This window comes from Cygnus olor, chromosome 5 (genome assembly GCF_009769625.2).
Source record: "Cygnus olor isolate bCygOlo1 chromosome 5, bCygOlo1.pri.v2, whole genome shotgun sequence".
Taxonomy (NCBI): domain Eukaryota; kingdom Metazoa; phylum Chordata; class Aves; order Anseriformes; family Anatidae; genus Cygnus; species Cygnus olor.
In genome coordinates, this window is record NC_049173.1 from 52,519,749 (window position 1) to 52,547,295 (window position 27,547).

General features: G+C 48.3%; 1 protein-coding gene across 10 annotated transcripts in view; it reads left to right on the plus strand.

Annotated features, from left to right (window-relative positions):
- Window positions 1-27,547, plus strand: part of LOC121071188 — a 94,110-nt gene that overhangs the window by 24,217 nt on the left and 42,346 nt on the right. For 8 of the 10 annotated variants that reach the window (XR_005820419.1, XR_005820429.1, XR_005820431.1 and 5 more), the window contains one exon: window positions 11,712-11,776. Coding sequence is in view for 2 of the 10 variants with exons in the window: in XM_040559248.1 (XP_040415182.1) it covers window positions 11,712-11,776 (65 nt within the window). In the remaining 8 variants the exon portion in view is untranslated. Of the gene's footprint in view, window positions 1-5,306; window positions 5,326-6,180; window positions 7,452-11,711; window positions 11,777-27,547 lie in introns of those variants that run through there. The other 2 variants (XR_005820423.1, XM_040559249.1) reach the window with 2 other exon arrangements.

Genomic DNA, 27,547 nt, shown 5'->3' on the forward strand with positions numbered 1-27,547 from the left:
CCTGGTCTATGCATCTGGGTTCTCCAAAACAAATCCCATACCTTGAAGTCACAAGTCTTAATAAGTCCTTGATCTTCTGACACAGGTGAGATTTTCTTTACTAAAATACTGAACAGCTTCTCTTTACGATGTTGGAGGAAAAGCACTCTTTTCCTCCTGTGTGCTTCCTTGTATGTTCTGATCTCTGATTATTTGTAATATTGCTGTCTTCTTACTGACGACTTTTATTGATTATCTCAAAGCTATAGATATCTTCAAGAACATCCTGGTTAGGTAAGTAGGTATCATCTTATCTTTGTTTTATAGGTGGATAAACCAAGCATAAAGTGATGGGCTCTTCACATGAAATTTGAGGAGAACCTCAAAAATATTTAAGGAAAAAGGCTTTCAATGAGAAAATTTAGATCAACATGCATTGCAGCAAATTTGTGATTAGAATAGGAATATCTATATCAGAAGAGGAATATCTAGATCCCAATCCCCTGCTTCAGTTAGCAATCACTCTTCTTCAGGTCCTATCACTAGCTAAGACTTTGCTACCTATAATAGGCAGTAGGTTGTGGAAGAGATGTCACTCTAATTTATTTTAATTTCAATGTGATTACTCTTTCCTCTGGGTGCTATATTTTCCTGTAACCAAGGGTTAACTAGCACAAGTTACTGACTGCCCTGATGCAAGGTGAATTATGTTCAGAAGGCTGAGGGGTTTTGTGAGCTTCTGGTGTATCTCTGTGGCACTCCACTCTTTGTCTCTGGTCTTCTTCTGCTTTCTTTGCCTTTGGAAAATATCAAGTGTCATTCAGTTGCCTGAGTGGAGCCCAAGAATGAATTCCAATAGTTTGTGGGAATAAGTGTGGGTTAGGAGAATATTTTGTAACAATTACGTTAATGAATCAATCCCTGGCTCATAGGTCATCAGAACTCCAAAGCTCTGAGGAAGTAACATTCTTGCTGTAGCAAGACATATTTAGGCTACTTTCCGCTCATTTTGCAGTGCTGATCTTGGCTGGTCCTTGTCTTGAAGAGAGAATGTGAAAGCCACCTTCCAGTCCAAAATGAGAGATGGGGCCTTGAACTTGGTGGATCAAAACCAAAGAAAAACCGAACAAGTGACGAATACCTCAAAAATACCTTTTACTTGCAAACGAAACTACTTTGTAATTGACAGATCATAGCTGTTTTGAGCACCAGTTATGTGCTGGCTAATATTTTACTGCTAATAGTAACAGTAGTATCTCCATGTGTGCCATTGTCTGTTAGGGCAGAGTGTGGAAGGGAACTTTCCAGGGGGTGAGGACAGTCCAATACACAGAGCTGCCCGCTTTAGCACTTCCAGCAGCTCTAGGTGTAAGGCACCGTACCTGCAGCTGGTGGGCACTCCACTGCTTTGTCTAGTATCTGTGGTATTACTTTTCAGTGGAGTACGCTGAATGAGGACCTTTCAGCAAGGACTTTTCAGTACAGGAGCCTTTGCTTTCATTAAGACTTCATTGGTAGGGAAGCTTAATTGTTTGGAAACAAGGAGATTGCTGATAACTAAAGTATCAAGATAGAAGATAAATTTTCCTTTTAGTGCTTCTAATGATCAGGAGAAGTGGGAACTGCTGTTTGGTACACACTTGCCTGCCAAACATTCTTTCCAGTTTGGATGGCTTCCATTTATGTATTTTTTTGAAGCCAGAGATTCCCTGGGCACTGGACATTGCTTCCACCTTGCCTTAAGCAGCAGACAGGCAAGACAGGAGACAGTCCTGCAGAGATGGAGATGGCACATTTGGGTGGAGAAGCAGAGGAGAGCAAAGGAAGAGCCAGGGCGTGTTTGTGAAATTGAGGCTGAAGACATTTCAAACCTTATGGTGGAAAGATTAACTACTTATTTCACTAAGATTGGAGAGTTTCGGGGTAAAAACAAATAAACAAACCACTGTGAGGGGCTGATGAGGAGGTGGGAAGCAGGGGGGAATCCCAGGCATCTGCCCATGGGAGAGGGCCTGAGGTCCAGGAGCGCATAGCTTGCTAGTGTGTCCGCACCAGACCTGCCACCGGGAATATCCCTTTTGGGTGGCTGTGGTGGCACCTTTTCTTTGCAATGGAGAGGAGCTAAAGCTGGACAGCTTTCCTCTGCTCATGTGCACAGAGGTGACCACTACGTAGAAATGCAAAGCTATGGGTCTATGTGAGGGAGGGCAGAGAGAAGAGGACTGTGCCCTCCCTCCGCAGTAGGCCATGGACTGTCTCAAAACTCTTGGGTCTGAGTGGCAAAAGATAGCTTAGGTGCACGTTCCCTGTGTAGCCTCACATTTTTATTTGTCCAGGAAGAACTTCATTGCAGCTCCTCAGAGAAGGTATGTTCCACAGCTGGCTGTTTGTCTGGGGTCTTGAGGTGCTAAGGACTGTCCTTGGCCTAAGGGCTTTCCCCGTTGGGCAGTGCTCCGCACCTCTCTAGCTTCTGCACTACTACTGCTGAGCAGGCCATGTGGTGAAAACACGATTCCAGATGGGATTTTCCTCCAGGTCTGAAGCGTAACGTCTCTCCCAGTCTAGGGAAGTTGGTGGCTGGTGTGTGTGGAGACGGGTGCATGGGATTGCTCTAAACAGAGCACGTGCAGTCGCTGAGGGCCTGGTGGTCCCCCTGAGCCTGGCACGGCGGTGGGGTGGCCTCCTCTCGGTGCGTGGTTCCCTGCCCGGCTGCGGCTCCGTCGCTGGCGTTGGCACTGCCTGGCTAAATGCGGGCGAGAGGGAGAAATAGTGTTACCTCATTGACTGCCGTTCATTGACATTAGGAAATTCATTGTCTGCGAAAGAAGTTGGTAATAATTAAGTGAGTTAATAAATTGAGGAGTGCGCGTGTGCGGGTTAGACGGTAAATAACGTGCTGGCTTCTTGATCGCCCCGGCATTTTGCTTCTCCCTTCGTGCAAGGTGTGAAGTGGGCCGGTGGTGGAAGAGCGTGGCGGGGGGCTCTCGATCCTCACCTGGGGAAGGGACGTCCCCACAAACCTCGGCTGCCCCTCGGGACTCGCTTCTGTGTCTGACTCGGTCCCCGGGGGCGGGGAGCTTGTTTGATGCTTTTAGTGCCATTTTCCAACAAATGAGAGATGCGTTTAAAAATAGCAACAGCCCTTTGCGCTTGCCTTTTTTTAGGCATTTTAAGAAGTAGCTGCGTCCCTTTGTCTGGGAGACGGGGAAGACGACCTGCTCTTAAAGGTCCTCATTAGCTCCTCCGGGACCGGGGAAGGGCTTCTGGTGGCCCCCCTCCCCTCCCCGGCTGCATGTGTTAATTGTCCCCTCTGCACACACTCGGTGGCAAGCGAGGTCGTTTCGGAGATGCGTTTTGCTTAATGGGAGCTGGGAAAGGTGTGGTGCATAAAGGAAATACCTCTCTTTGCCAGACAACCCCTGCATTTGTCAGCAAGACAATTCTCTTTGTCTAAATGCTGCTGATGCCCGGTGCTGGGGCAGGGGGCTCGTGGGTGCGAGCGTGTGTCTGTGTGTGCCCCTGCTCAGGCTCAGGGTTAGCTATTTGCGTACAGACTATAGCAGCATTATAATTTTTAATTGCAATTTCATTTGTTATTCTCTCCCATTCCCCCACCCCTCTCTCTGTATAATCTGGATCATTGCTCTCTGTAGCTGATTCCGTGGGAGACCAAGCAGAGTGCGTGGGTGCAGAATATAGAAAGCCAGAGCCATAGAATCTGTTATTTGCGTCATTCTAGGAGACGGGGCTGTTTGCCTGACAAATATACAGAATTAATCCTGGTTTTATCAATATCTGTCTTTTGCTACAGTAGCCAAATACAAGTGTAAGGTGGTAGGGGGGACTTGCTGCTGCAGCTGCTATTTTTCAGATTTTATTTCTTTTTTTTTTGGGGGGGGGGGGGGATGCTAAAATATATTCAGCTCCCCCCATGCTGTTTGCCTTGCAAATATTCAAAATCTGAGATTTTTATCCAAATTGCTTTTTGCTAAAATTGCTAAACACCAGGAGGGGCTGGGGGGGGGAGAGGGCAATGGGGGGCTGGGGGGGGGGGGGGTCAGATTTTCTTGCAAGGTCTGGCTATGCAGATTTCTCTGTCTGTGCTTCTGCATGGGATGTGTGTGGTTTTTGAGAAATACCTCCCCATCCCCAGTGCATATTTTTATTTTTCTCTCCCTCCCTTACAAACACACATATGCACACCCCCCAGGATTTTTGTGCAACTGTACAGAAAGCTGCACGACACAAAATATGGGGCTTGCTAATTAACTCTTTTCCTCGAATTGAAGTGCCTTTCTGCAAGCACAAAGCTCCAAGCACAGACATCTTTTATGATGAACTAGAGCCTCTGAAGAGGAGAATCTGAACGTGACGTCAATAGCTGATAACTGACGCAGCCTTGCAAAGGAGTCTCAGGCTGGCTCCTTGCAGCCTGCAAGCCCTAATGATTCTATTTTTTCCCCAGTCCCCCCTCGTAGTGAATTACTAGAACGCAAACACACACACACACACCCTTTTTTTCGTATATATATTTATAGATCCTTTATTCTCCAAACAAAGGATTTTTTTAAGGGGGGAAAGGCACGGGGCGGGGAGGAGAGAATTAAAAAAAAAAAAAAAAAAAAGAAAAAACAACCTTCTTTGTGCAGGGTGCAATTCACTATATGAAACCATCTCAGTGTCTCTCGGCAAAGCAAGCATCCCTGCCTGAAATCCACATTTGTGCATGCTGGCAAACTGGTGCATGGTGGTTGTTGTGTTTTTTCCAAAGCCCACTTTATAAAGACAGTGCAAGAAGACAGACACAGTAATGCTTGCAAGGCAACAGGCAGAGAAGCAGAGGCAGACTCAACACAACTGTGGATTAGGGGTTTGTGCAATAGGACAGCATGGAAGGCGGTCAGTTTGGGCTTTTGGTTTGTGTTGTGTTTTTTTTTTTTTTTTTTTAATTCTCTGCAATGATGCACCTAAAGCAACTGGGGATGGTGGTGCAGAAAGAAGCTGGGGTAGGGGGATTCGTGGTTGGGGGTGATTGTGTGCAAGGGGACAGACTTAATGCACATTTAATGTTTTGGACGTAGCGTTCCAGCGAAATGCCTTTGTGTGTGGATTTTTTTCCCCAGTACCTGCTAAAAATAGCATCAGGGTTTTGATCGCGTTCCAGAAATAGACAGAGGGTTGCACTTGTATAAAAAGCGAGCGCGGGTGGAAGAAAACCTGGACATCACCGCAGTATTTTTTTCCAACTCCTGTCTGGAAATTAATTGTTGGATTCCCCCCGTCCCCTTCCTCGCCCCCCCCCCACTCCCCCTCCCTCCCTCCCCTAGCCGAGGAGTTCCCGTTCGGGTAAGTAGTGATCTTTCCTGTGCATGGTGCAGAGAGTGGCTGTGAGTCTCGTCTTTCTCTAGTGCATGCTCGGATTAATTTGTTTTCCTTCCTCCCCACTTTTCCTCTAAAGCGAGAGGGCTGCGTGCTCGTCTCCACCGTGATATTTGGTGCATGCACGGAGCCCGGAGACAGGGAATTCTTGCAGAAAGGGGGAATCACCCTGCCGGTAAATCTCTGAATCAATAGCGAGCTGCAGCTCTCCCTCTCTCTCCGTCGGCGCTAGAGAGCCCCTCTCCCTCCCGTCCCCCCCCGCTTCGCTTTGCCGGGGGGGGGCGCGGGGCCGGGCGCTGCCCGCGGGGCCGCCGCCGGGCGCTGTCCGCGCCCCGGTGCTGAACCCGGTGCCGAACCCGGAGCCGCCGCCGTCGGGGGTCGGGGGCCGGGGCCGTCGGGGGGGCCCCGGGGGCTCCGCCGCCGCCGCCGCCGAGGTTTCCCCTCCTGCGCCGCCGCCGCCCGCCCTTCCCGCCCGTGCGTTTGAAAGAGCCCGTACCTGATGATGGTGCTCGGCAGAATAGGAGGCTATAGGTTGCTTTGTTTGGACTCACCCCTTCTCCTCCCACCTCGTTTGTTCCCCCCCCCCCCCTCGGAGCGCTCGCACCTTCTTTAGGGGCCGTGTGTGTGTGTGTGTGTGTGCGTGCGTGTGCGTGCGGTGGGCTTGTCAGCGCCCGTCCTCCGCGTCCTTGCTCGCGTCCCCCCCCCTAAGGAGGCGGGGGGGGACCCTGTAGGGTTACCTCGGCGCCGCCGAGCCCCGCCGCTGCCGGGCGCCGTTTCGGAGCCCCGGGCCGGCCCCGCATGCAGCTCCCCGCAGCCCGGCACCGCAGCCCCAGCCCCGGCCGGGGAGGAAAATCCGGCGGGCAGCCACCAGCCGAGGAAGCGGCTCGCCGCCGCGCACGGTTAGCCCTCGCCCTACGGTAGAAGGAAGCGTAGAAAATGGTGCACCTACCGCACAAAGCCCGGCACCGCTTGCGGATCCTGCAGACAATGGCACGGTGCAGACATGAGCGGCGGCACGGCTCGGCTCGGCTCGGCTCGGCTCGGCACGGCACGGCACGGCACGGCGCGCTTAGCAGGGGGCAGAGCGCGTCCTGGCCGAGCTTGCATGCAGCGGCTCTAATCTAGGCGCACAAAAGACATCGTTTCTCGCAATTAATCACACCCAAGCGGCTGAATGCACAACACGGCACTCCACCCACGGATGCCCCTAATGCACGACCGTCCCTTCCCCGAGCTTGCGTGGTCGTATTTACAAGCGGCCCCGGCCCCTAGTTTGTTTGTTTGTTTGTTTGTTTGGAAGAAGCGAGCCGCTTCCAACACGTGGAGCCAATCGTCGCCGCTCCTAATAGATCTCTGGAAAACAGTCATTAGAAACAAGAAATGCCCTCCTTCCTCGCCCCCTCCCTCGCCTTCCCAGCCCTCCCCTCCTAGATCGCTGCCTCTCTCGGCACAATGCATAAGATTACCCTTAACTGGATCCTATTAAATAATTCAATGGTGGCGGTGTAATTTTGGTTGGAAACTGCACGGATTTCCAAGTCGTGACTGTAAAAGTGAGTAATGTGCTCTGGCTGCGTCATGGCTCCAGTCACAGATGGTTCCAAACTGAGGAGAAATCGTGACTTCGACTTGAGACGTCCCCTCTCCACGAAAAGACCATCCAATCACACGGCGTCGGGGGGCAGCCGGACTCCTCGGAGCTCGCTTTCTCTTTGCTCTCCCGTCCGTGCGTGTGTGTGTGTGCGTGTGTGTGTGTGTGTGTGTGGCGGTGTGCCCGCTCCCTGGCTCTGTGTGTGTCTGTGTGTGTGTGCGTGCGCGCGCGTGTGTATAAAATCCTCAACAAGTTGCAGAAGGGGAAGGGAGAGGAGGGGTTAATCTTGGGGAATCTTCTGCACCTAGTGAGATCGTGACCCTCCCACACAGTACAGTAACTTATATACATACCTGGAGGAAGGGACGCTTTGCTTTTGGGCTTTTTTTTTTTTTTAAAAAAAAAAAAAAAAAAAAAAAGAAAACCAAAACAAAACACAAACCACCCTCGGCGATGCTCGCACCCCGCGGGACCGCCGGAGCGGCCAGGGACGCACGGCCAGGTAAGTGCCGGGGCTTTTGCAACTTGTGCCGCCTGCTCTGCCCCGGCCGCGCTCCGTCGCCGCTCGGCACCGGGACGGCACCGGGACGGCACCGGGGGCTCGGGCTCCGTGCCCGAGCCCGGGGGGGGGGGGGGGGGGGGGGTCCGGGCGAGCGAGGGGAGCGGCGGCGGTGCGGGTGCGGGTGCGGGCAGCGCTGCCTCGCGTGGGCTCCCTCCTCCTCCTCCTCCTCCTCCTCCTCCTCCTCCTCCTCCTCGTCTCCCCCTTCCCCGTCTCCCACCGAGCGGAGCGGAGCCGAGCGGAGCGCGGCGGCGGCGGGATGCGGCGGCGAACTCCCAACTTCGCGAGTTGCGGCCGAGGTGCGAGCCCCCCCCCGTCCCCGTCCCAACCCGTCCCCCGCGGGGTCCCTTCCCCTCCCGAGGCTTGCGTGGGCCCCCCGGGACGCGGCGGGTGCGCCTTTCTGCCGCCGCCTGCGGGCACCGGCGGGCTGTCGGGGGGAGAGCTCCGGAGTTTCGGTGCCAGGTCCCGGAAACTTTTAGGAGGCGGCCGGCCCTGCCGGTGGCGGTGCCTGGGTCGCTCGCGACCTCGGCCGGTGTGATGGAGCTAAGGACAAGGCAGGGAGGCGGCGTCCCGCGTCCCCCGCTGCCCCCCGGAGGGTCGCCCCTCGGGGCTGACCGGGGCGCGCGTGGGGACGTGGGGGGGGGGGGGGGGTGACAGCATCACGCGTGTGCCCGGTGGCCGCCGCGGGTCCCCCGTGTCCCCGGCTGCCCGCCGGGAGGTGGCGGGCGGCCCGGGGCGCCCCCGCCGGGGCGAGAGGCGGCTCCGCAGCCGGGGCCCCCCGACGGCGGGGCTGCCCGTGCTGCGCTCGGCGCCCCGGCGGCTGCGGCTCCCGGAGCGGGGCCGGGGGCTCGGGGGTCGGGGGGGCTCGGAGAGGTCGGGGCTGGCCCGGCCGCGCTGTCGGACGTGCTCTTGTCGCGGATTCGGTGAATAATTAGGCATGGAAATGTTTCTTTTTTTATTATTATTATTTTTTCCCCCGCTTTCTCCCTCTCCCCCTCCCATCCCTCCTCCCGCCCGCCTCTCCCCCTTTCGGGGAAACAAAAAAAAAAAAAAAAAAAAGGCAAAAAAAAAAAAAAAAAAGCAGAAATAGGCAATGTGAGGCGCCGCCTGATTGGTGGGTGACGATTTTAGCCCGCACCAATGAGCTGCCCGCCTGCTCTCTATTTATTTAGCGCTCAGGGGGGAGAGTTTTCTCTTTACGCAGCGCCCGTGCCCAGCGCCGGAGCCTCCGCGCGGAGCGGGGCCGCGGACACGCCGCGCTCCGCCACGCTCCCGCGGCCCCGGCCCCGGCCCCGCCGGGGGGCGACGGGACCTCCTCTTCCTCCTCCTCCTCCTCCTCCTCCTCCTGCCGCCGCCGCCTCGCCGCGGCGGGGTCCGGGCTCGGGGAGCGGGACCCGGTGGGGATGGGGGGTGGGGACCCGGCGTGGCGGGGATGGCGGAGCCGATCGCCCGTGGGTCCCGTGGATGTGGTGGCGGCAGCCGGCCGGATGGATGTAGGAAGCCGCGGGAGACTTTGTCCTTCGCGAATCTTTTTGCGGTCTGGGCTTGCTGTACATAACTACCTACCCGGGAAGCCCTTACCCCAAAAAGCATTCGCGGAGGGCGCATTCGCCGAAGGAGCAGCAGCTGCGATCGCCGAGCCTTGGACTTATCTAGACTCTGTGGGCTTCTATTATTAATTCCTGGCACCTCTCCCTCTCCCCCATCCAGCCCCCCCTCCCCCCCAAACCCTCCATGCTGTGAGTGTATATATGTGTGTGTGTATATATATATATATATATATATATATATGCAGTGAGAGCAATAAACACCCTTTCCCCCCTTCCTACTCCGCTTGGTCCCCCGGACGTCCAAATATTCACCGTAGCCTACTAGCCTAACTTTTTAATCGACTTTTGCCTAACGGAGCAGATCACACGTTTATTCGGATAACTGTATGGTTGTTTTTATTTCATTAATGGAAAAATAAAAATAGAAAAAAAACTTCCTAAAAGTTCTCCGCCCCTCACCTCTCTCCCCCTCCCCTCCTTCCAGAGCATATCTGTATTTTAAAAATATGGGCGTCCTAGTTGATCGAGATTAATTCATAAAAAAAAAAAAAAATCTTCGGAGCGATTCATTAAATGCCCTGTAATCGGGAGCCTCGGCTTATTTCGAGGTGGGGAGGGTGGGATTTACTGGGATCACCCCATAAATAATAGGGAGGGAGGAGGAGGGGGAGGCGCACGAATCCGCCGCGGTTTGGGGGAGACCCCAGTTAGCAGGAGATGCACCATGGAAGCGTTTGCCAAAGGCGCCTCCCTCCCCCCTGCCCACTTCCAACCTGATTTTAAGCAACTTGCAGTCCGGCGATCTCTCCGATCACTCTTTCCCTAAAAGCTAGTGGCCCCGAAAAGGGTAAAAAAGGCAGAATCCGGGGGAAAACCCAGCCGAGGCGATGCTTTTGGACGAGGTGATTGCAAGCGAGCAGAGCAGCATCAGCACCAGCTCTCTGGTTCTGAAACTGCCTTGTGCATGCACACAGCACTGAGAGCATCTCAGGCAGGAGTTGGGGAAGCTGCATTTTCCCTCTCTTTGCAGTAATTGCCGGTCCGGATTCCGTGGGCTAGAAATAAATAGCAAAAAGACCCCCCCCCCCCCCGCCTGCCACCCCCCAAAAGAACAAGCGATTAAAAGCGGATCTGTCCGTGCAGATCAGCCTCGTGAAAGAGGCAAGATCCGAGCAGCAAGTTGGTAGCAGAGTGGCCGCTTGACGCGACACAGGGGCCTGTGGTTCCAGCGTCTGTAAAGTGAGAAGGGGGCGGGGGGGGCGAGCTAACGTCGGAACTGGCAGAAAGTAGCGGGGTTCTCCTCTCCGCTCCCCCGTCGCCGGCACGGAGGGAGAGCCGGCTGAGAAAGGGCTGATCTTGCATTTCAGGGAAGCCTGCATTGGAGAGATCGGGCGAGGACCACAGTCGGGGCTAGGAGTTAACATTTCTCAAGAGATAAAAGAGATTTTGAAGACCTGCCTGCACTTTAGAAAAGAGTAAAAGGCTGGCTAAGGGATAAACGAGGAAAGAAGGCGAAGAAAAAGCACCTCGTCGCTCCCCTCCCTCCCTTCCTTCTTGTTCAGGACACGTAGCTTGAGCACTAGCTGGCTGGATGAAAACAGGGGTGGAAGGGTCACAATATCTTTCAAGTAGACTTGCATTTTCATAATTATTTATCCTCTCCTATTTAGAAAAAAAAAAGTGTTTGTCCTTTCCAGTCGCCAGCAAACCTCTTTACAGGGGTTTTATTCATGTGAGCATATTTTAAAGGGAGAGACAAGGTACTAGAGGGGAACTTGGAAAAAAAAAAAAGGCGAAGTGGTATGAGGGCTCAGCCAAGCTAAGGCTGAAAAAGCATCCTCTCTCCTTGCTGCCTCCCGTCCCTCGAGAGGGCTGAGACCAGGGGTGATGTGGGGGGGGCAAGGGGGACAGCTCGGGAGCGAGTGGAAACCCGAGGCACGGCGGTTCAGATGCACGTCTCTTTACCTTGCCAGCCAACTGTTGCTGCCATGCTGAGGGCTGCTGCTGCTGCGGCGGCTGCTCCTCTCTGCTCGGGGGCTTCCCCCGAGCCAGGCTCTCCCCCCCCCCCGCCGCTCCCCCTTCCCCGGCCCCTCGCCCCCCACCCGCCCTGCTCTCACCCCAAAGGTTTCTCTCCGCAGCGGCGAGCTTTCCCCTCGCCCCTCTCTCCTGGGCTCCGCAGCACCCGTCCCCACGACGAGGCGACCCCCCAGCCCTCGCTGCCGCCCCCTCCGCCCCGGGGGGGCTTTCCCCCGCCGCCCCCCTCGGGGCCGCCCCCGCGGGGGAGCCGCCGCGGCCTCCTCCTGCCGCCGGGCCCTCGCCTGGCCCCGACGGGGCGCACCCGGGGCCGGGCAGCGCTGGGCAGCGCTGGGCTCGCCTCCCCCGACGTGCCCGGCGGCGTTCCCCGGGCCGGGGCCGGGACCGGGCCGCCCTGCCCTCGGCTGCTGGCCCGGGGCAGCCGTCGTGCCGCCGCCTCGCGTGTCCCCCGCGGTGACGGGGACGCGGCGGGGCACGGTGTCCCCCCCAGGCCCCCCGCCAGCTTCAGACCCGGGCGGGGCGGGCAGGCGGCGGTCCCCCCGGGGGCTGCCCCGGCCCTGCGGGTGCGGTGCGTCGGGGCGCGGCCGCTAACCCGCTCCCTCTCCGCCTTTCCCCGCAGGTGCGGCCGGGCCGTCGAGGCCGAGGAATCCCCGGGAGCCGCGGGAGCAGCGGGGCCGTGGCCAGGTGAGAGCAGCGCCGCAGCGGGGTCACCCCCCGGGGGGAAACGGGGGTCCCCCTCGGGGCAAGCGGGGTCCCCTCGGGGAACCGGGGCTCCCCCCCGGGAGGCTCGGTGCCGCTCTCCAGGCCGCCGCGCTCCCCTTTGACCCCGGCGGCGGCTCCCGGCCTGGCACAGCGCTAGGCCGCGGCTGCCCGGGGCTCCCGGCCCCTTCCCCCGGCTTTGTGCCGGGGAAGCCCCAGGGAGAACAAAAAAGGACAGCGCTTGGGCTTCCCCAAAACGCCCCGGTGCCGAGCTCGGGAGCGCCTGCCGTCGAGAGAAGGCGGGGAGGAGGGAAGTTAGGAGGCTTCGGGTGGAATCGCCTCCTTCACATCACCTCTCCTCCTCCGTCCCTTAGCTCTCTCCCACCTCCCGGTTAAACGTGGCGTCCAGCCTTTGCCGTGCCGGTAGTTCTAGTCTTGTACTTCTGTTGTTGATTTTTTTTTTTTTTTAAACCCATGATCTTCAAGACAGCTACTACAATTTTCTGGCTGCCACTGGAGTCGTGAGGTAGAAGGATGAGAGGCAAATTAATTAACAGCACGTGCTTTAAAAGTAAAGAGCCCGCCTCCCAGCAGAACAAGGGAACGGACTGCCATTTTCAGGCACGCTTGGTGACGGTCCCCCTGCTCTCGCTTCCAAAGCTGGCAGTTTCAGAGAAAGACGAAATATATTCCTGTTATAAAATTAAAGGTTTGCAGATAAGAGGCTCTTATGTAGTTAGTTTACATTTACATTATTTTGAATTTAAAATTTAATAATGTGAGTAACTAAGCTACGTAGGAAAGCTTTCTGCAAGAAGTCCATTTCTGTTGTTTCACTTTGGCATCTAATTTCTAGAAGGCCATTATCTGCTCACGAGTTCCTCTGCACAATCTGCAGCAAAACAACAAAAATGTCTTCCTTCGAAAGCTGCCATTATGAGCAGACATCTTCAGAGGTTAGGGGCTCGCTCTCCACGTGGCGTAGGTCATACACTTCTTTAGGCACCACGAAGCTTAGCAGCGCTTTGCTGGCCTCAGCTAGTTTACCACCCAAACAGGCAAACCCTGCTTGTTTAAAGACAGGAAGGAAAAGCAGATCCTCGTAGCCAAAGACGGAAAAGGCCTGCTAGATCCTCGAGCACATAACACCTCCTAGACCAGCATTTAATCTCCCCCCAAAGAGGACGTATCAAATATTAAACTAGTACTACTCTTGAGGTTTTTTAAAAGGTCAAGGCATACATTGCTAGGAGCGTGGGGTCAGTGCATGTTAATTTACGTCTGTTACTGCACTTAATACAATTATATAAAGGCTAAGGGCCTATGAATAGAATTGCTGCTTAAGGCCTCTGAGCCTCCTGTATTCCTGTCAGTTAAGGGCTGAGAAATACCTCCAACCATCTGTAAAAAATTGCTTTGTGAATACGGGCCTCATGAAATAATGATTAACACTGTTACCCTCCCCTCCTTCTTCCCTCCCTCCCCCTAATTTTTATTAGTATTCAGATCTTTTGCAGATCATCTGCACATCAATTCTCATTCCTTCTCTTTTAAATCTTTTGCCACAAATACATTTGGATATCGTGTCTGCATTAACTGTGGTATGCTGCCATCTCACTTCCGGCTATAGAGACCACTCTAATAAGGGACACACGTAAATTCCCTTTTATATTTATTATTATATTTTCAGGCAAATTTTGTGGTGGTGGTTGTTTGCATAGTTCTCAATTACTAGCTTCTCAGCAAGAGTTTGTAGTTGTTTTTAAATATGCTTTTCAAGGGGCTTTTACTAGGAATTAAAGCAAATAATTTTTTTTCTATACTACTAGGTACACTCAAAGGTCAGCGTGGCAGGTTAATTTTGGTGCTGCTTCTTTTTTTTTTTTTTCCCCTTTCTCAAAATGACAAAAAGTTAGTAGTTCTCTCTTTTTTTTTTCCTCTGATGTATATTCTATGAGGGACTTAGGGAGTGGTAAGTAGGGTTTGTTAGCTCTCTGGCAGCGTACGCACAAATCTTTTGCTAAAATATTTCCATTATTATTATAATCTGTTTAGCATGACCACTGGAACTGCTCTGATAACTAGTAATACAGTTAACAGTTCTTGCAGCATGCTTAGCTGCCACTGCATTTATCTACAGCAGGGAGCGTAAGAGTGAAAACCCTGATGAAGCCTAATTAGCAGTAGAAGTGGTAGGAAACTTCAGCAGATTTATGCTACAGCAGACATGATAAGCAGTCTGGGGGAAAATAGAGGGTGTAGGATGATGAAACTTCAGAGAGGAGCAGCGAAACTTAGAGAAAGCCTGAAGTGAGGCTTACGCGCTTTCACTTCAATGTCCTGTTGCAAATATAATCGATTCTCAGGAAAGAGAGACACTTGGACCTGACACAGGCTCCATGGACGCTGTTTGGAACAGAGGGAGGAGGTTGCAGCTCGTTTAAATACAGACGATTTTCCGTGTAAGTGACCCAAGATTGTTCAGAACAGAGGAGAGGCACGGGGCTGGCTTCATGCGTGTGCTTGCACACGTGCACACAAAATACGTATGTACGTATATGTCAAGTGGATTTTTTTCTCGTATTTTATTTTAATTCCAGATAGTCAGGTTTCCTAATTTGCAGAGGAGAGTTACAAAACTTGTCCCCATGAAACTCAGAGTTTCCACTTAAAAATATGAAACGCCACTCTTGTTTTGTAGCATATTTGATGCTATTGTTAGGCTGGTTTGGAAGGACAATAGAAGATGCTTTACTAATTATTGTATTTGCATACGGAGAAGTGCGTCACGGTAGCAGCATGACGTGAGTCTCACTTGTGAGGTAGGTCTGCTCCCCGGGGACCCTCCCTGGGGTTGGTACACACCGTGTGCACTGCATGGCCGCTGTACGGCCTCTGGCGCGGCTCAGGTGGCTCCTTGCCACCGGTGTTCCTGTCCCCGTGCAGGTAGCCACGGGCCGAGCTATCAGCACGGTGACGAGGACGTTCATCTCCGGTACAGATGGTACCCGTGCTGGTCACCGGGACGCAGCGTGAACCTCCTCATGAGAGGAGTGACGATTGCCTTGAGTCCAGGCAGAGGCGAAGCGTAACCGCCGTGTTTGTGTAGCGCTGTCGTGGCTTTGTTGCTCTTAACGTCTAGGCACCATGTCCCCCATCCTCAAAGCTTCTCCTCTGAATTTGACAAATCCCTCTCTCCCTCCAGTACTCCTTGCTCTGCCATCGCAGCAGCCCTGTCCCCAGGAGATGGCCTAGCTCTCTTCCCCAGGCGTCGGCTTTGCTGGCCGCAGGAGGCTCTGGAAGGGTTATAGTCCACTTCTCCCCGCGGCTGGAAGCGGCTGCTCCGGTTGGGCATGGAGTTTTTTAAAAGGGAATAGGGCTCAGAGTAACCCGAGTTTCTTGGCTGAAAATATAGCAAACAGTTTACTAAGAATAAAGTCAGGGTGTGTCCGGGAAAACGTGTTCCGTCATCCCCTATTTTCAGTGAGCTGTAAGCAGGCGGTATGGGACAATAACATGCTAAATAACATGAGCTATCATAGGCTTCTGCCCGAGTGGACGAGGTTCCGCCACCTGGGAAACCTGGACATTTTCAGTTTGTGAACAAGCCTTTCTGAAAAAGAGAGTTTTTTGGGAAAAAAAAATAATCTTTGGAGGATTTGATTGTTTTAAATGATGTATTTTCAAATTGAGTGCATGGTTGAAGGAAAAAATGGAAAGCAGTGGGAAACTGCCATGGAGAAATTACATCTCGTTTTTAAAGGATGTGATTCTTCCATTTTTCCTCCTCGAATTATCTGGCCTCACGTGAACAGTTCCACCAGATCGGTGTGGGAGGCAGAAAGCACTACTGAATCAGGGCCCACCACACTCTTGAGCTTAGAGCTTTACTGAAGCAAATAAGGATATTTTCCAAAAGAGGAATTGGGACGAATGCTGAAAAAAAAAAAAAATGTGTGCTGTTGTGCAGCTCATCACGTTAGAGTCCAGACGGAAGGAATGTAAGTCAGTGCCCACACTGGTGTCCACCCTCAGTGAACGTAAAAGACGGGAAAGGGAGCAGTGGTCTAGAAGAGAGCACGTTTGATCTTGCACCGAGTGAATGGCGCAGAGTGTCTGCTCAGGAAAAAATGTCAGCATTTCCCGTGAGAGGAGTAAAGACGAAAAAGTTAATTAGGAGAAGGGTTGGGGAGAAGTGGCCAGCAGCCATGACACTACCAGTTATTTAGCCTCAATATACAGAATATATAGCCAGCAGTATTAATTTAACGTAAACACCGAGAGCTGCAAGCATCCAAAGAAAGGCACAAAAGCCAACACAGAAATGTTTTGATGCCCTTGCCTTTCTCTGTCTGGAAAGCCTGGCTGGGTGACTTGTTAAAATTCTGCATGTCTGGCGTAGCTGCCCACGCCCTTAGTGGCAAGCTGGTGCCAGGTCTCTATCACTTTCTGGTTTCCTTTTCTAAACCTCTTTAATGACATTGCTATATTTTAGTTAATTTTCAGCGTGTGCTCCTATGTTCTGTTTTGCCACGTTAGAAATGACCGGTGATTTAAATGAGGAGAAAAGCAGTGGGAGCAGTGGGGGAGAAGAGGGGGAATGTACGTAAGCTAGCTGTCTGTTAAAAGAAGGTGAAAAGTCCTGACACACCCGTGTTAGAAGTTCCTGGCTGTGCCCATACGTTGGTCAATTTGATGCGAACAGATACTCGTCGCTATTTTCGGTACAGTCACGCTGTTGGTACGTCTCCGGTGCAGGGCTGGTGCAGTAAGGGGTTCCCTGCCGAGGCACGGCTCTCAGCCCTCGCCATAGGTCTGCTCGTGGGTCTCCTTGCTCGTCAGAGAGGCTCCAGCCTGTTCGTCCCCAGCACAGGGCCAGGGAGGGCTCCTGGCTGGAAGAGGGACGGAATTTCCTCTCGAGGAGGCAGAATGAGAGAGACGTCCTAAAGTACGGGGAGAGATGACATCGCTCTGGGGAGTGTTGTTTTTTGGCAATGTATTTGGTAACTTTCTTTTCCCTTCCAAATCAGGATGTAAGAAGCCAGAAAAAGAAAAGAATTAGCAGAGTGACATGTAGGCTTTTAAAATATCTGCCCACTGTTGGTTCCCAGACTCACCCTCAACAAAGCAACGCTCCTCAGTCACCCTCCTTACCCTTACGGGAACATCTTCTGGGGAAGTACGATGCAGCACAGGTAGAGAAATGACTAAATGCAATTAATGATGTGAGCATGTCAAGACAGTTCCTATTTCTCCCCTCTTTTTTTTTTCCTCTCCCTTCTTTTTTTTTTTTTTTTTAAATATTTCCTCTGTTTTCCCCTTATTTCTATTTTGTTCCTCCTCCTCTTCCTCCTTCATCCTGCTCAGGCATGTGCACAATCTCTCTCTTTTCCTTCTATTGTGTCTCCCAGATTTTCACCCATGTCTGTCGACACCTGTCCCTGGAGAGGGCCCTCAGCTGATTCCCCTGCTACCCTGCTCCTCTTGCCTTGTTTCCTACAATGTTCTGTTGAACACGGGAGGCAAAAACTGGGAGGCAGGGCAGATGGCAGACGAATGAGCCTGAGTCTGGCCAGCCGGTTCAGAGGACGTGATCACTAGCTGGGCTGGCCACTGTCTCCTGGCATGTGGATGATCACAAAGTTCATCACGGAGCAGAGAAAGCAGATGTCAGGGCTGGGCAATGTAAGTGTGAAAAATCTCCCTCTGGGTTGCTGAGTTCGGTGTTAAGGTCCCTTGCCTTAGTTGCTCCGTAGGTAAATTAGATTGGTGTGTGCTGCTGCGCCTGTTGCACGAGACTGACGTGGACTTTGCAGGTAGTGTGCCTAGATCAGAAATGGATCACCCATCTGCAGTACGTCGCAGACAACGATAGAAATTGCAGGGCATAGAGGGACTGTGTGCTCCCTGTTTTATGGTAAGCGTAGGCAAGCAAGGCTGGGAGTGAAGAATGTAATACACCAGAGTAGGACTTATTAATATGTATTCCACATTTTTATAGAGAGTTTTCTAAATAATTGACTGTTTATGTATGTTTTTACACGTTTTTATCATGCAGTTGTAGCAAAATGCCAACCTGACCGAACCGAAAAAGAAAAACTGGAGCAAAAAAAACCCGTTGAGTTTACGGTACTGATTTGTACATTGAACTGTTCTAGTCCATATACTTGCAGGTCACCCACACCTTCATCTTTAGGCTTTATTAAGAGGTTGAAATACTTGGGTATAGCGTGACATGAAAAAACAGGGTGCCAAGTCACTAAGCTGAAACCGTTTGGGAGCTCTGCTCAGCAGGCTTGCAGTATTAGGGATGTTACGCAGAAGTGTGACCCTAAAAGTCATCGTGAAGGACCTATACCAATGCCTTCTTGAAGCCTCATGTTTTCCTTAAAAAAAAAGAAAAAAGAAAAAAGAAAGAAAGAATGTTTGTGAGAAGAAACATAAAAATATTTTGTTTTTAAATTAAATTAAAAGAATATTTTATATTTAATGTCAAAAAGCCAAATGCAACTGATTTGTTTTAGTACATGACAGCAAGGGGATAAAATGGCTATGACAGGAAGATAAACAATTGATTTTTTTTCACTGGCCAACCTGAATGAAATACAGCAATAAAGAGCTGATAAAATGGGAAAACAGCATCCCCCCCCCTCTTTTTTAGTGCTTTCTGTTTTTTTTTCTTTAAAGTAAAATTAGTATCAAAACCCATGACATTTTTTACATAATAATTTTAAATTTACACAATAGTTTTAACCTATTACAACAATTATACACAATGCATTTTTAATTTGTTATTTTGTTTTTCTTACTACATATTTGTGAATATACAAGCCTCTGTACACGCATACAAACTATTTTATGGGTGCATGCATGGATGGATGTGTCTGTGCACACGTGAACATATCCACAAATGCATGTGCATGCAATCCATAGAAGAAATAGTAAAGGAAAAATGTGGCCCTTTTATTGATATCTGTAAGTTTTACAAAGAAATTAAAGATGATTTATTGATACACAGTTTTTACTATACACTAAGAAAATTACAGTTCATTTCATAAATATTTACCAACTTTTTGAGGCCCATTCAGTATTAATTATGCTGAAGTACAGAGCAGACAGTTTATCACAGTTTATGGAGTCGAGCACTTTTTTAAAAATTGTTTATTGACCTGTGATTGCCTGCATTTATGCAACTTCAATTCATTTTTTTTTTTAACCCCAATTTTAACCATGTAGTCAGGGAAATATTTTAAGGCTGTCTGCATTCACCAGCAGTCTGTTGTGATACAAAGCTTTGTATGTTATTTGCAAACCCAGCAGCTATTTCTTGAGTAAAGTAACCACATCCTGATCTAGCAAGGGCTTACCATACCGAGTATAGTGTTTTGTCTTCCAAGCAGTCTCCTAACAGGACTTAGCCTGGCTACAATAGGGCTCCTCACAGCAGTAAGCGCTGCTCAGAGGAGCAGATGCTTGCAGCCTTTTGTCTTGCACTATTGCATCTGAGATTTTTTTTTTCCCTTTCTTTTCACAATGTGTAAAAATACCTTGGTCATGTTGAAAATGAAGTTCTTGATGAATTTTTCTTCACCTTTAATTGTCCAGTCGCCCAAGTGGGATAAAGACCTCAGAGCCCTCCCTGAAGGGTGCTGGTTTCAGTAAGTTTCTATTTGTTGTTATTTTGAACAGTTCCTATAGGATGTAGTTCTTGCGCTGTGTTACTGGTTCTCTATTCACATGCTTAGTAAACCCATTAGCAAAAGATACTCTGGCTTTTTTAATCCGCTGCCCCATAGTACTCCTGCTCCAGGGCAGAGGGACTATTCAAAGGATGAGAGAAGTATCTGGTTTTCTAGGTCCTCTCTGCTCAGATTGTCAAAAGATGAGAATGGGGTATTTTTTATTTTTTAACAACTCTTACTGCCTGGCCTGGCAACTAAACAGAGACCCTCTAAACTTGTATTGCACAAACCATTGGTGCCTTGTTTGTTAGCTTGCTTGCTTATTTCCTTCTCTGATTATTCATAGTCAAACTAGGCCTTTCTCAATTTAATGGTATTTAAATCTATACATATAATGCAACTACGAAACTGAGAATGGAGGTCCTGCAGTTCAGCACTCAGTAAACAAAATGTGGCCAAGTATTTCCTTGTGAAGAGGTTTCCCTCTTTCCCAAATGAACAGGAGTGCTGAAACCTTTGTTACCTGTTTTACTATGCCTTTCTGTATAAAGCTTCATTTACTGTCCTGTATGGTTCATGAGGTTATGGAGGCAGTTCTGTTCCTACAGTGAAGCTATTAGCAAAACTCCTTTAGACTTGTATACAAAAAGTACTGTTTCAATAGTGATAATTTTTTTATTCTGAATTTGTTATTTGACTTCTTCTTTTGAGGCATATTCATCCCTTTCATTTATTGTGTTCAGTTTATATGTACTTATATACAGTAGAAGCATCACGAGTTAGGTATTTTATTTGCTTCCCAAATTTAAGCAGATATTACATGCAAGAAAAGCAATCTCAGAAAAAAAAATCAGGAAAATCTGATGAGATTGAAATGGAGAAAAACATTGTTCTGCATAAAATAAGATTTATTGCATTTTTATCTTAATTTTTTCTCTTCACCTTAATTTGGGTGTTCAGATCTGCAAAAGACCACAAGATCTATCTCCCCCCTTCCCCCACAAATCATCTAACACCCACCGAATACCACTAAACCCACTGGTACCATGTAAGTGTGCCTCTCCTCATATCCCCCATGCTCCGTATGTGAAATTTTAGCTAACACTGTCCCAATTAAATAATGGTCATTGCTTTTCACTCTTAATAAACTAAATCAGTCTCTTGATTCACTCCTGTTAAAGGAATTTCTTGTATTTGAGCTGGTACAGTAAGTAGTACCCTGTATGTGGGGGACTGTGTATGTGGGCATATATGTTACGTGCATTAAAAACCAGGAAAAGTACAGTAACTGAAAATAGTAAATAGAATCAAATGAATCTGTCCTCTGTTTATTTGTTTATGAGGCATTTGGGTAGGTTAATAGAATTTTAAGTTGCTCATGAAAACTGCAGTATAGTTCTCCTATATGGTGAAACAGACATGCTGGAAAGGGATTTCACAAATTTATTACTGTTCCGATGAGCTGCTTTGAAAATGGGTTTGAACATACATGTTAACAAGGTGCCTACCGTTCGCATGATTTAACCAAGCCCGATTCAAAACCCACTGAAATTAAAGGCAGTTTTTTCACTGAAAAGGAAGGACATTGTATCGGTGCCTCCAGTAGCCTCGTTTATTTGAGGGAAACAGCTGCCATGGTTTCTGTGTGCGTGTATGTGTGGACATGTAGCCGTGTATGTTTTATCCATCCATCTATCCGTATACAAAACCCATATGTTTTGTATAGTTCTTACTGTGGCTTTGTGCATGCACTAGGTAGATGTGCGTGAAGTTGTGTATGAGAAGAATTGTGTATCAGTGGTTTCCTCTTCATGTACAAGTATATTTTTTTGTGTCAAGGGGTATAGGTGTCATTTAGACTTCAATGGGAAAAAGAGCAGATTAACTTTTGCTGTTTTTTTCCATTTTAATTTGTCCTTGAAGGTCAAAATTATTTTGGTGATCACTTCATGTCATGATTTTTATTTGGAAGCAGACTGTAATGTCTCTGGCACAGGGACTGAGAAGTCATGAACACGTATCTGAAGTGTCTAACACGCCAGAGAAGAAATGGCTTTTTTTTGTGTGCATAGTGATAAAGCAACTGTGGGCCAAATCCTGCTTACTTTATCGTCCCAATTTTCCTAGTAATGTCCACTTGCTTAGTTACAGAGCTAAAAGTACTGGTTACTTTCACAGGTGGACATTTGAATGTGTATGTATCATAGGCATTACATCAAATAGTTGCTCCTTGATTTTTATTGCCTTTATTTAGTGGCTGTCTTTCCTTGCCACCTAGGTTAGGAGCCTAACCTCAGCCAAGTAGGTTTGAAATTTTCGGCCATTGTATTTTAACCTTAGGTACAGTTCCCAAACTTAACTTCTATATCAGCTTTAATAGATGTATGCAGAACCTGACAATTCTCAGTATATCATCTTATTTTTCCGGTTTCCAAAAGGTAACCACCATTAAGTCTAATGGAGTTTCAGAAAAAGACGTCAAGAAGGAAACCAACCAGTTTGATTTCTGTCATTTTTAGCAACTCTGAAGAGTATGGAGTTTGAATAGTGTAATTTCAGTGGAACAAATGAAAGGTCTTGGGTCTACGGTAATTGTGAAAGGTGCAGGTCGTGCTAACCGAGCACGACAAAACATGCCCGTTTGGCTATCCAGACACCAACCTCAGGTGCAGGCGGTGCGTGTGGTTGGTCTCGCACCTCTCAGGCTGTCTGGGTGCAGGGCTGTGGCACCATGTCCCACTGGGCGGCTGGGTGGGAGCAGAGGGGACAGGCACCGTCCTGCCAGGGACACCGGGTCACAGGCCCCTACCCCAGGCTCAGCCTGTTATAACCTCTGGGTCAAGATAAAATGGAACGAGATCGGTCCTGACCTCTCATCACAAATGGTTTTTGACTTTAGAGGGCTCGAGTCCTGCAAACCAAGACTCGCCAAGCCCCTCGGAGCTGCGGTGGCTGATACGAGTCGGCTGAGCCCGCAGCGTGCCTCAGTGCCCGCGGCATCGAGGCTCGTGCAAAAATGAGGCAAACTGGTTGCTAAAAATACGGGAAGGGAACTTGCACACCAGGAAGATACCAAAAATACTTGGAGTCTCTTCTTCAAATCAGAAGTTCTGGATTCATGATGAATGCAGACTTGGCTTCTTATTTGGGAATATCTGTGCTAGCTTTGTTTTATTTGTTCTTAAGTTAGGCAGCATTGTAATGGAGACCTGGAGGATGGTTTAAAACACTTCCTTAAGAAATACATTTGACTACTAAAAGTATGCCTTAATGAAACTTTAACTTTATATATACTTAGTCAAGGGTCCGTTATGTGAGTAAGAGAATGTTTCTGGGGAGGGGAAAAAAAAAAAAAAAAGATAAATCTGTCTGTTAGGCGTGGTACAGATTCCAAGCCCATGTGTGTAAATGCAAATGCACCTCACTTTCCATACCTAATTTGCCATACTCTTGTTTCCGATTAATGAAAAGTGTTTATTTAGTGGCCAGAGGAGAAATTAGCACTAGAAATAAGCCATGAGTATTATTCCCTTGCATTGCTTGGAAAAAAAAATCCAAATTTACAGTGAAGCAGAAAACAAACAAAAAATTAAAACTTTACTCTGCTTTCCTTGATATAGCTGGTCAGGGGGTTATTGATATAAAGCGCTTAACGATTGCCACAGCTAATAAAACAAGAAGTAATCGCATGTTTAGGTAACAGTCAAACCCATATTGCTCTGTCCCATGAATCTAGTTCTATTGCACGTAAGCAGGATCTAGCCCACTAGCTTCATAAGGGCAATTCAAATGCCTAAAGAAAGCATGTTTTGGCTCAGTCATATGCAAACAAAAGTCTCCTGCAAATTTAGAACCAACAAAGCAGGTTTAGGATGAATTTTTCACATGAATGTAACCTAAAGTAGGAAGGAAAAATAATTCCATTGGGGTAGTAGTGGAAGCTAAATGTTAAACAAGCTTGGATCAGAAAAAAAAATTGTCAGAGCAGCATACTGCCATTTTATCACTCTGTCATCTGTTAATATGAAAGTTATTAAATAAATATGAATATTAAAAATAAATGTTAATCCTCTTTTCATATTTACTCCATAGTAACAGTCATATTTTCCTTCTTTTATTTTAATTTTGACATTAGAAATATAAAAAAATTTTTGCTGTTGAGAACAAAGGATGGAGATTTTTTTTTCCTCCAATTAAAGTACTGATTAACAATTTATTTACTTGTAACTTGTTGTTGACCATCCCAGACATCACTTTTTACTTGATATTTTTCTTGATTTTTCTTTCTGGGCAGTTTATGAAGCAGGTTTTCATTGCTGTATGGTTCTAATCCACTATTTCTATGGATATGGCTAATATTTTCTTTAGAAATATCTTGTCTTTCAGATAAGAACTTCCCCTCTGTAACTTTACATTTATATTTCAAATTACTTAATGCTTTATGCTAAACTTTTTTTTTTTATTTTGAGGAGTCACCTGTTTGGGATAGTCTTTCTTGCGAGCATGGGGATTCAGGTTTGAGGCTATAAACACTTCTATACGTATGAGTAAGTCTTATTTTGTGAGTAGTCTAAGCCAGCAGGGCTCCTCAAACAAGTACGTGTCTGCAGGCTTGGGACCTGCAGATATTTGGATAAAGAAGGAGAAAGGGAACAGCTACAGATACTAAGTTTTATTTTTAATTACATATGCTTGCCAGAATCAAGAAATATAACACTATATTTCATGAAATTGGCCAGATTGTTCAGGACACATAATACATAAATTAAGCTGTTTGCTTAACTTTATCTTATGATACCAAATTAACTCAAATATCTGATATCTTAATCAAATCTAAGCACTGATTGTAAAAACCTTTGGTCCTGATTTAGATAAACTTACAGCTAACATTCTAACATCTAGAAATCATCTGATTCAATGATACTAGGTTGAGAAATCTGTAAAAACAGGAATCTGTCTAAAAGTGTTGGAGGTCAAAAGGTTTGTTCAAGATGTTATTGGATTATCAGCTTTTTATTTTATATATATACAGGTTGTTCTAGTCACTATTTTTTATTAAGGGTTTTGTGGGGGTTAGTTTTTATTTTCCCTTCACCTCATCCCTTCCAAACTGCAGCCTCAAATTAGAAACTGGCTAAGAACAGCTACATGCCTGGTTCTCAATCCTGTTCTTACTGAATTTAATGGGACTAGTATGAGTTTTAGAGAAGAGGGGTGTGGTATAAAAGCAGAAGGACATAGGTGCACAAAAAGACTATTTGACAACTTGGAGAATATTTCTAACGTAGTCAGAAGCTTGTGGAATGAGAGAAAAGGGTCCTGAGGACATAGCCAATGGTAAATAAGAAGGCCATAAAAATCAGTGTTTCAGAAGCCATATTTACAAGTGTGACAAATACATCTACCTGGGAAATAGCAATTAAGTTTTTAAAAAGTATTTTTTGTACAGTAGCGGAAATTAGGGAAAACTGTGAGGGTCAAATTCTGCTCTCATTAATATTCATATATTGTCTGCTGACATTGAGAGGAAAGATTTTAACATTTCACATCTGACTTGGAACCAAAACAAAAAGACTGTTTTCAGATGAATCTGGAGTGACTTTGAGATCAGGGGATCCCAAACTGATCTGCCAATGTATAGAAATACAATTTCACCAGTCAGTGAGAGCTGTTTTTGTGGAGTCTGACGTGATAGTTCTTTAACTGTTCATAGCAATGATATGTGGAAATTTTGGCTCTTACAAGGAAGAGGGAATTTGCTCGTATGTAGAACTTCATACTACAGGCACCTATCTCAGCTAAAAGGAGCGGCAGCAAATACTCACCATCGTTCCTTCTTCAAAATACTTCGTAATGGCTGTGCTCCTCTCTCCTGTAAATAGGAGTAGCCCAAATGAATTGCTAGCTCCTGTGATTAAGGTAGAGCATTGTAAGAAACTGGACTTCCAGGTCCTCCTCCAGGCTCCGCCAGCTTTTCAGAATAGCCCTGGACAAACATCTGATTTCCAAATGGTATGTAGCATTTACATGAGACGTGTTTCAGCAAAATGGAGGCACCCACAGGCAAACACAGTTTGGGGTAGATAAATCCCAGGCAGCTGGTTACTGAATTACGGAGACAGGTGTATGTTCACTTGTTCTGATTTGTTCAGTTCTTTTACAAGTATAGCTTGGTGATCACATCTGAATGGCCAGTTGCCAGTAGGTTCTGAAGGTTCCTGTCTGGAAGAGTCATTTGCTCCCCCTCTGTTCTTTAAAATGACTCAGAAGAGGAAAGAAAGCAGCCTGCTGTGTTGGAAGGCTACGTACAGAGAAAGTTAGAAAGGTTTTGGTGGGTCTTCCCAAACCACATCGACCAGAATTTAACCATGTCCTGGCAGATCTCAGTGGTGTCAACACTTAGTTTTTTCAGCTTTTTTTAGAGGACCCAGATAAGTTGCCTATGATGTTTCTTGGCCCTTTGCTGAAGCATGTGCCTGTGAAATCCCTGATTCTCATTTGTTTTGTGAAACATTTTATTTATGTGGCTATTGACCGATAGAAATGTCTTAAAAAAAAAAAAAAATCTGATTTAAAAGTTCTTGTCTCCATACCATCAATCAGGGTCAGCTTCCTGAAGACCAGCAATGGGGATGCCCCTGTTAACTCTCACCAGGCAGAAGAGGGAAAGGAACATCCCTTGGTGCCAGAACTCACTAAGGTGCTTTCCTAGCGTTGTTTTGTGTTCTGCTGCAAGTTTTGAGGGATGCTTCTCCTGCAGTTGGACATTCATAACTTTGTCTCTGGGTTCTCCTTCCCTCCACCCTGAGAAACTTGGAGGTCTTTATAGTCTTGGTGGACCCCTGCTTCCACAAAACTTATGGGAACTGAATTATCATTGCAACCTGTATCCTAGTGTCAGGTCTGACTACGAACTGGCAATGCATTCAAGCCACTGGACACCCTGGCAGTCACTTTCTGTTGTTCTCTTGCACGCACACATACGCACACATACACATGCACACACACAGCATGATCACAAGCCTTGTTGCCATAGGAAACCAGGCTAAAAACAAGCAAGGTCAGAAGGCATGAGCTCATTGTTTTTCCTTTGCAGCTCCTTTTTTAAAAAAAATCTGCTAGCACGGGCTTTTTGTTCATTAGATCAGATGTGTTCTGGGATTCTAGGTAATGGAAATCATACATACTGTGTGCTAGGCTCTGCTCTGCATCACAGCGGTGGTCGCTGTGGAGTTTGCCTGGTCACCATCTTTGTCAGGCCTTAGCTCTTTCCCTAGTCTTTCTCTTCTCGATTCAGTGGTCATACTTGGTGCTTTGGCTTGCAGATTTCCTTCCCAGTCCCCCGCTTGTGGCTGAGAACATCCCCCATAATCCCGTGATCTCTCTGACCAGCTGCAGAGTCTTGCCACCTTGGAAGAAGCCCGAACACCTCAGGAGCGAGGGATGTCCTCAGGTGGATTTCAGTGGGCTGGCACTGGTCATGTAACAGCCCAGAGCAGGGTCATCAGCAGTTAAATGCTAAGGAAACCTCTGGCCTGGGCAGGACTAACTCGACCAGTAGCATCTTTGCTTTATCATGAATTTATGCAGTGCGTGATGGCCAAACCTTTATAATACGGAGGTGCTTACGCCGTCCTGCCTTTGTGGATGTGAGGCACAATCCCCCTGTGGGTGAGGTGATGGCCACCGCCCTTCCAGGCTGGTGCCTTGGTGGCAGATGGAGAAGCAATCTCTGCTGTCAGTTTGAGCAGCTGCTCCAAGTGCCACCGCCTGGCAAACCCTCCCGCACTCCCCGCAGACCACGTCCTCTGCAGACCCCCTCAAGAGGGTGGTGTGGGCAGCAGAACTGTCCCTGGGCAGGAGATCAGGCGGAAACCAGAGGCCCCGTGTCTCCAGACATGGCTAACCTGTCTTTTATATACTGCTGGGTGCTGGAACTTCTTGCAGGGGTGGTGACTGACAGAGGAAGGTGAGGTTAGTGAAAACAGTGGCAGGGAGCTGCAAAAAACAATAATTAATTTCTCTCCATAGGGGACACGAAAGCCGTACTTTCTGTAGCTGTTCATGGATAACC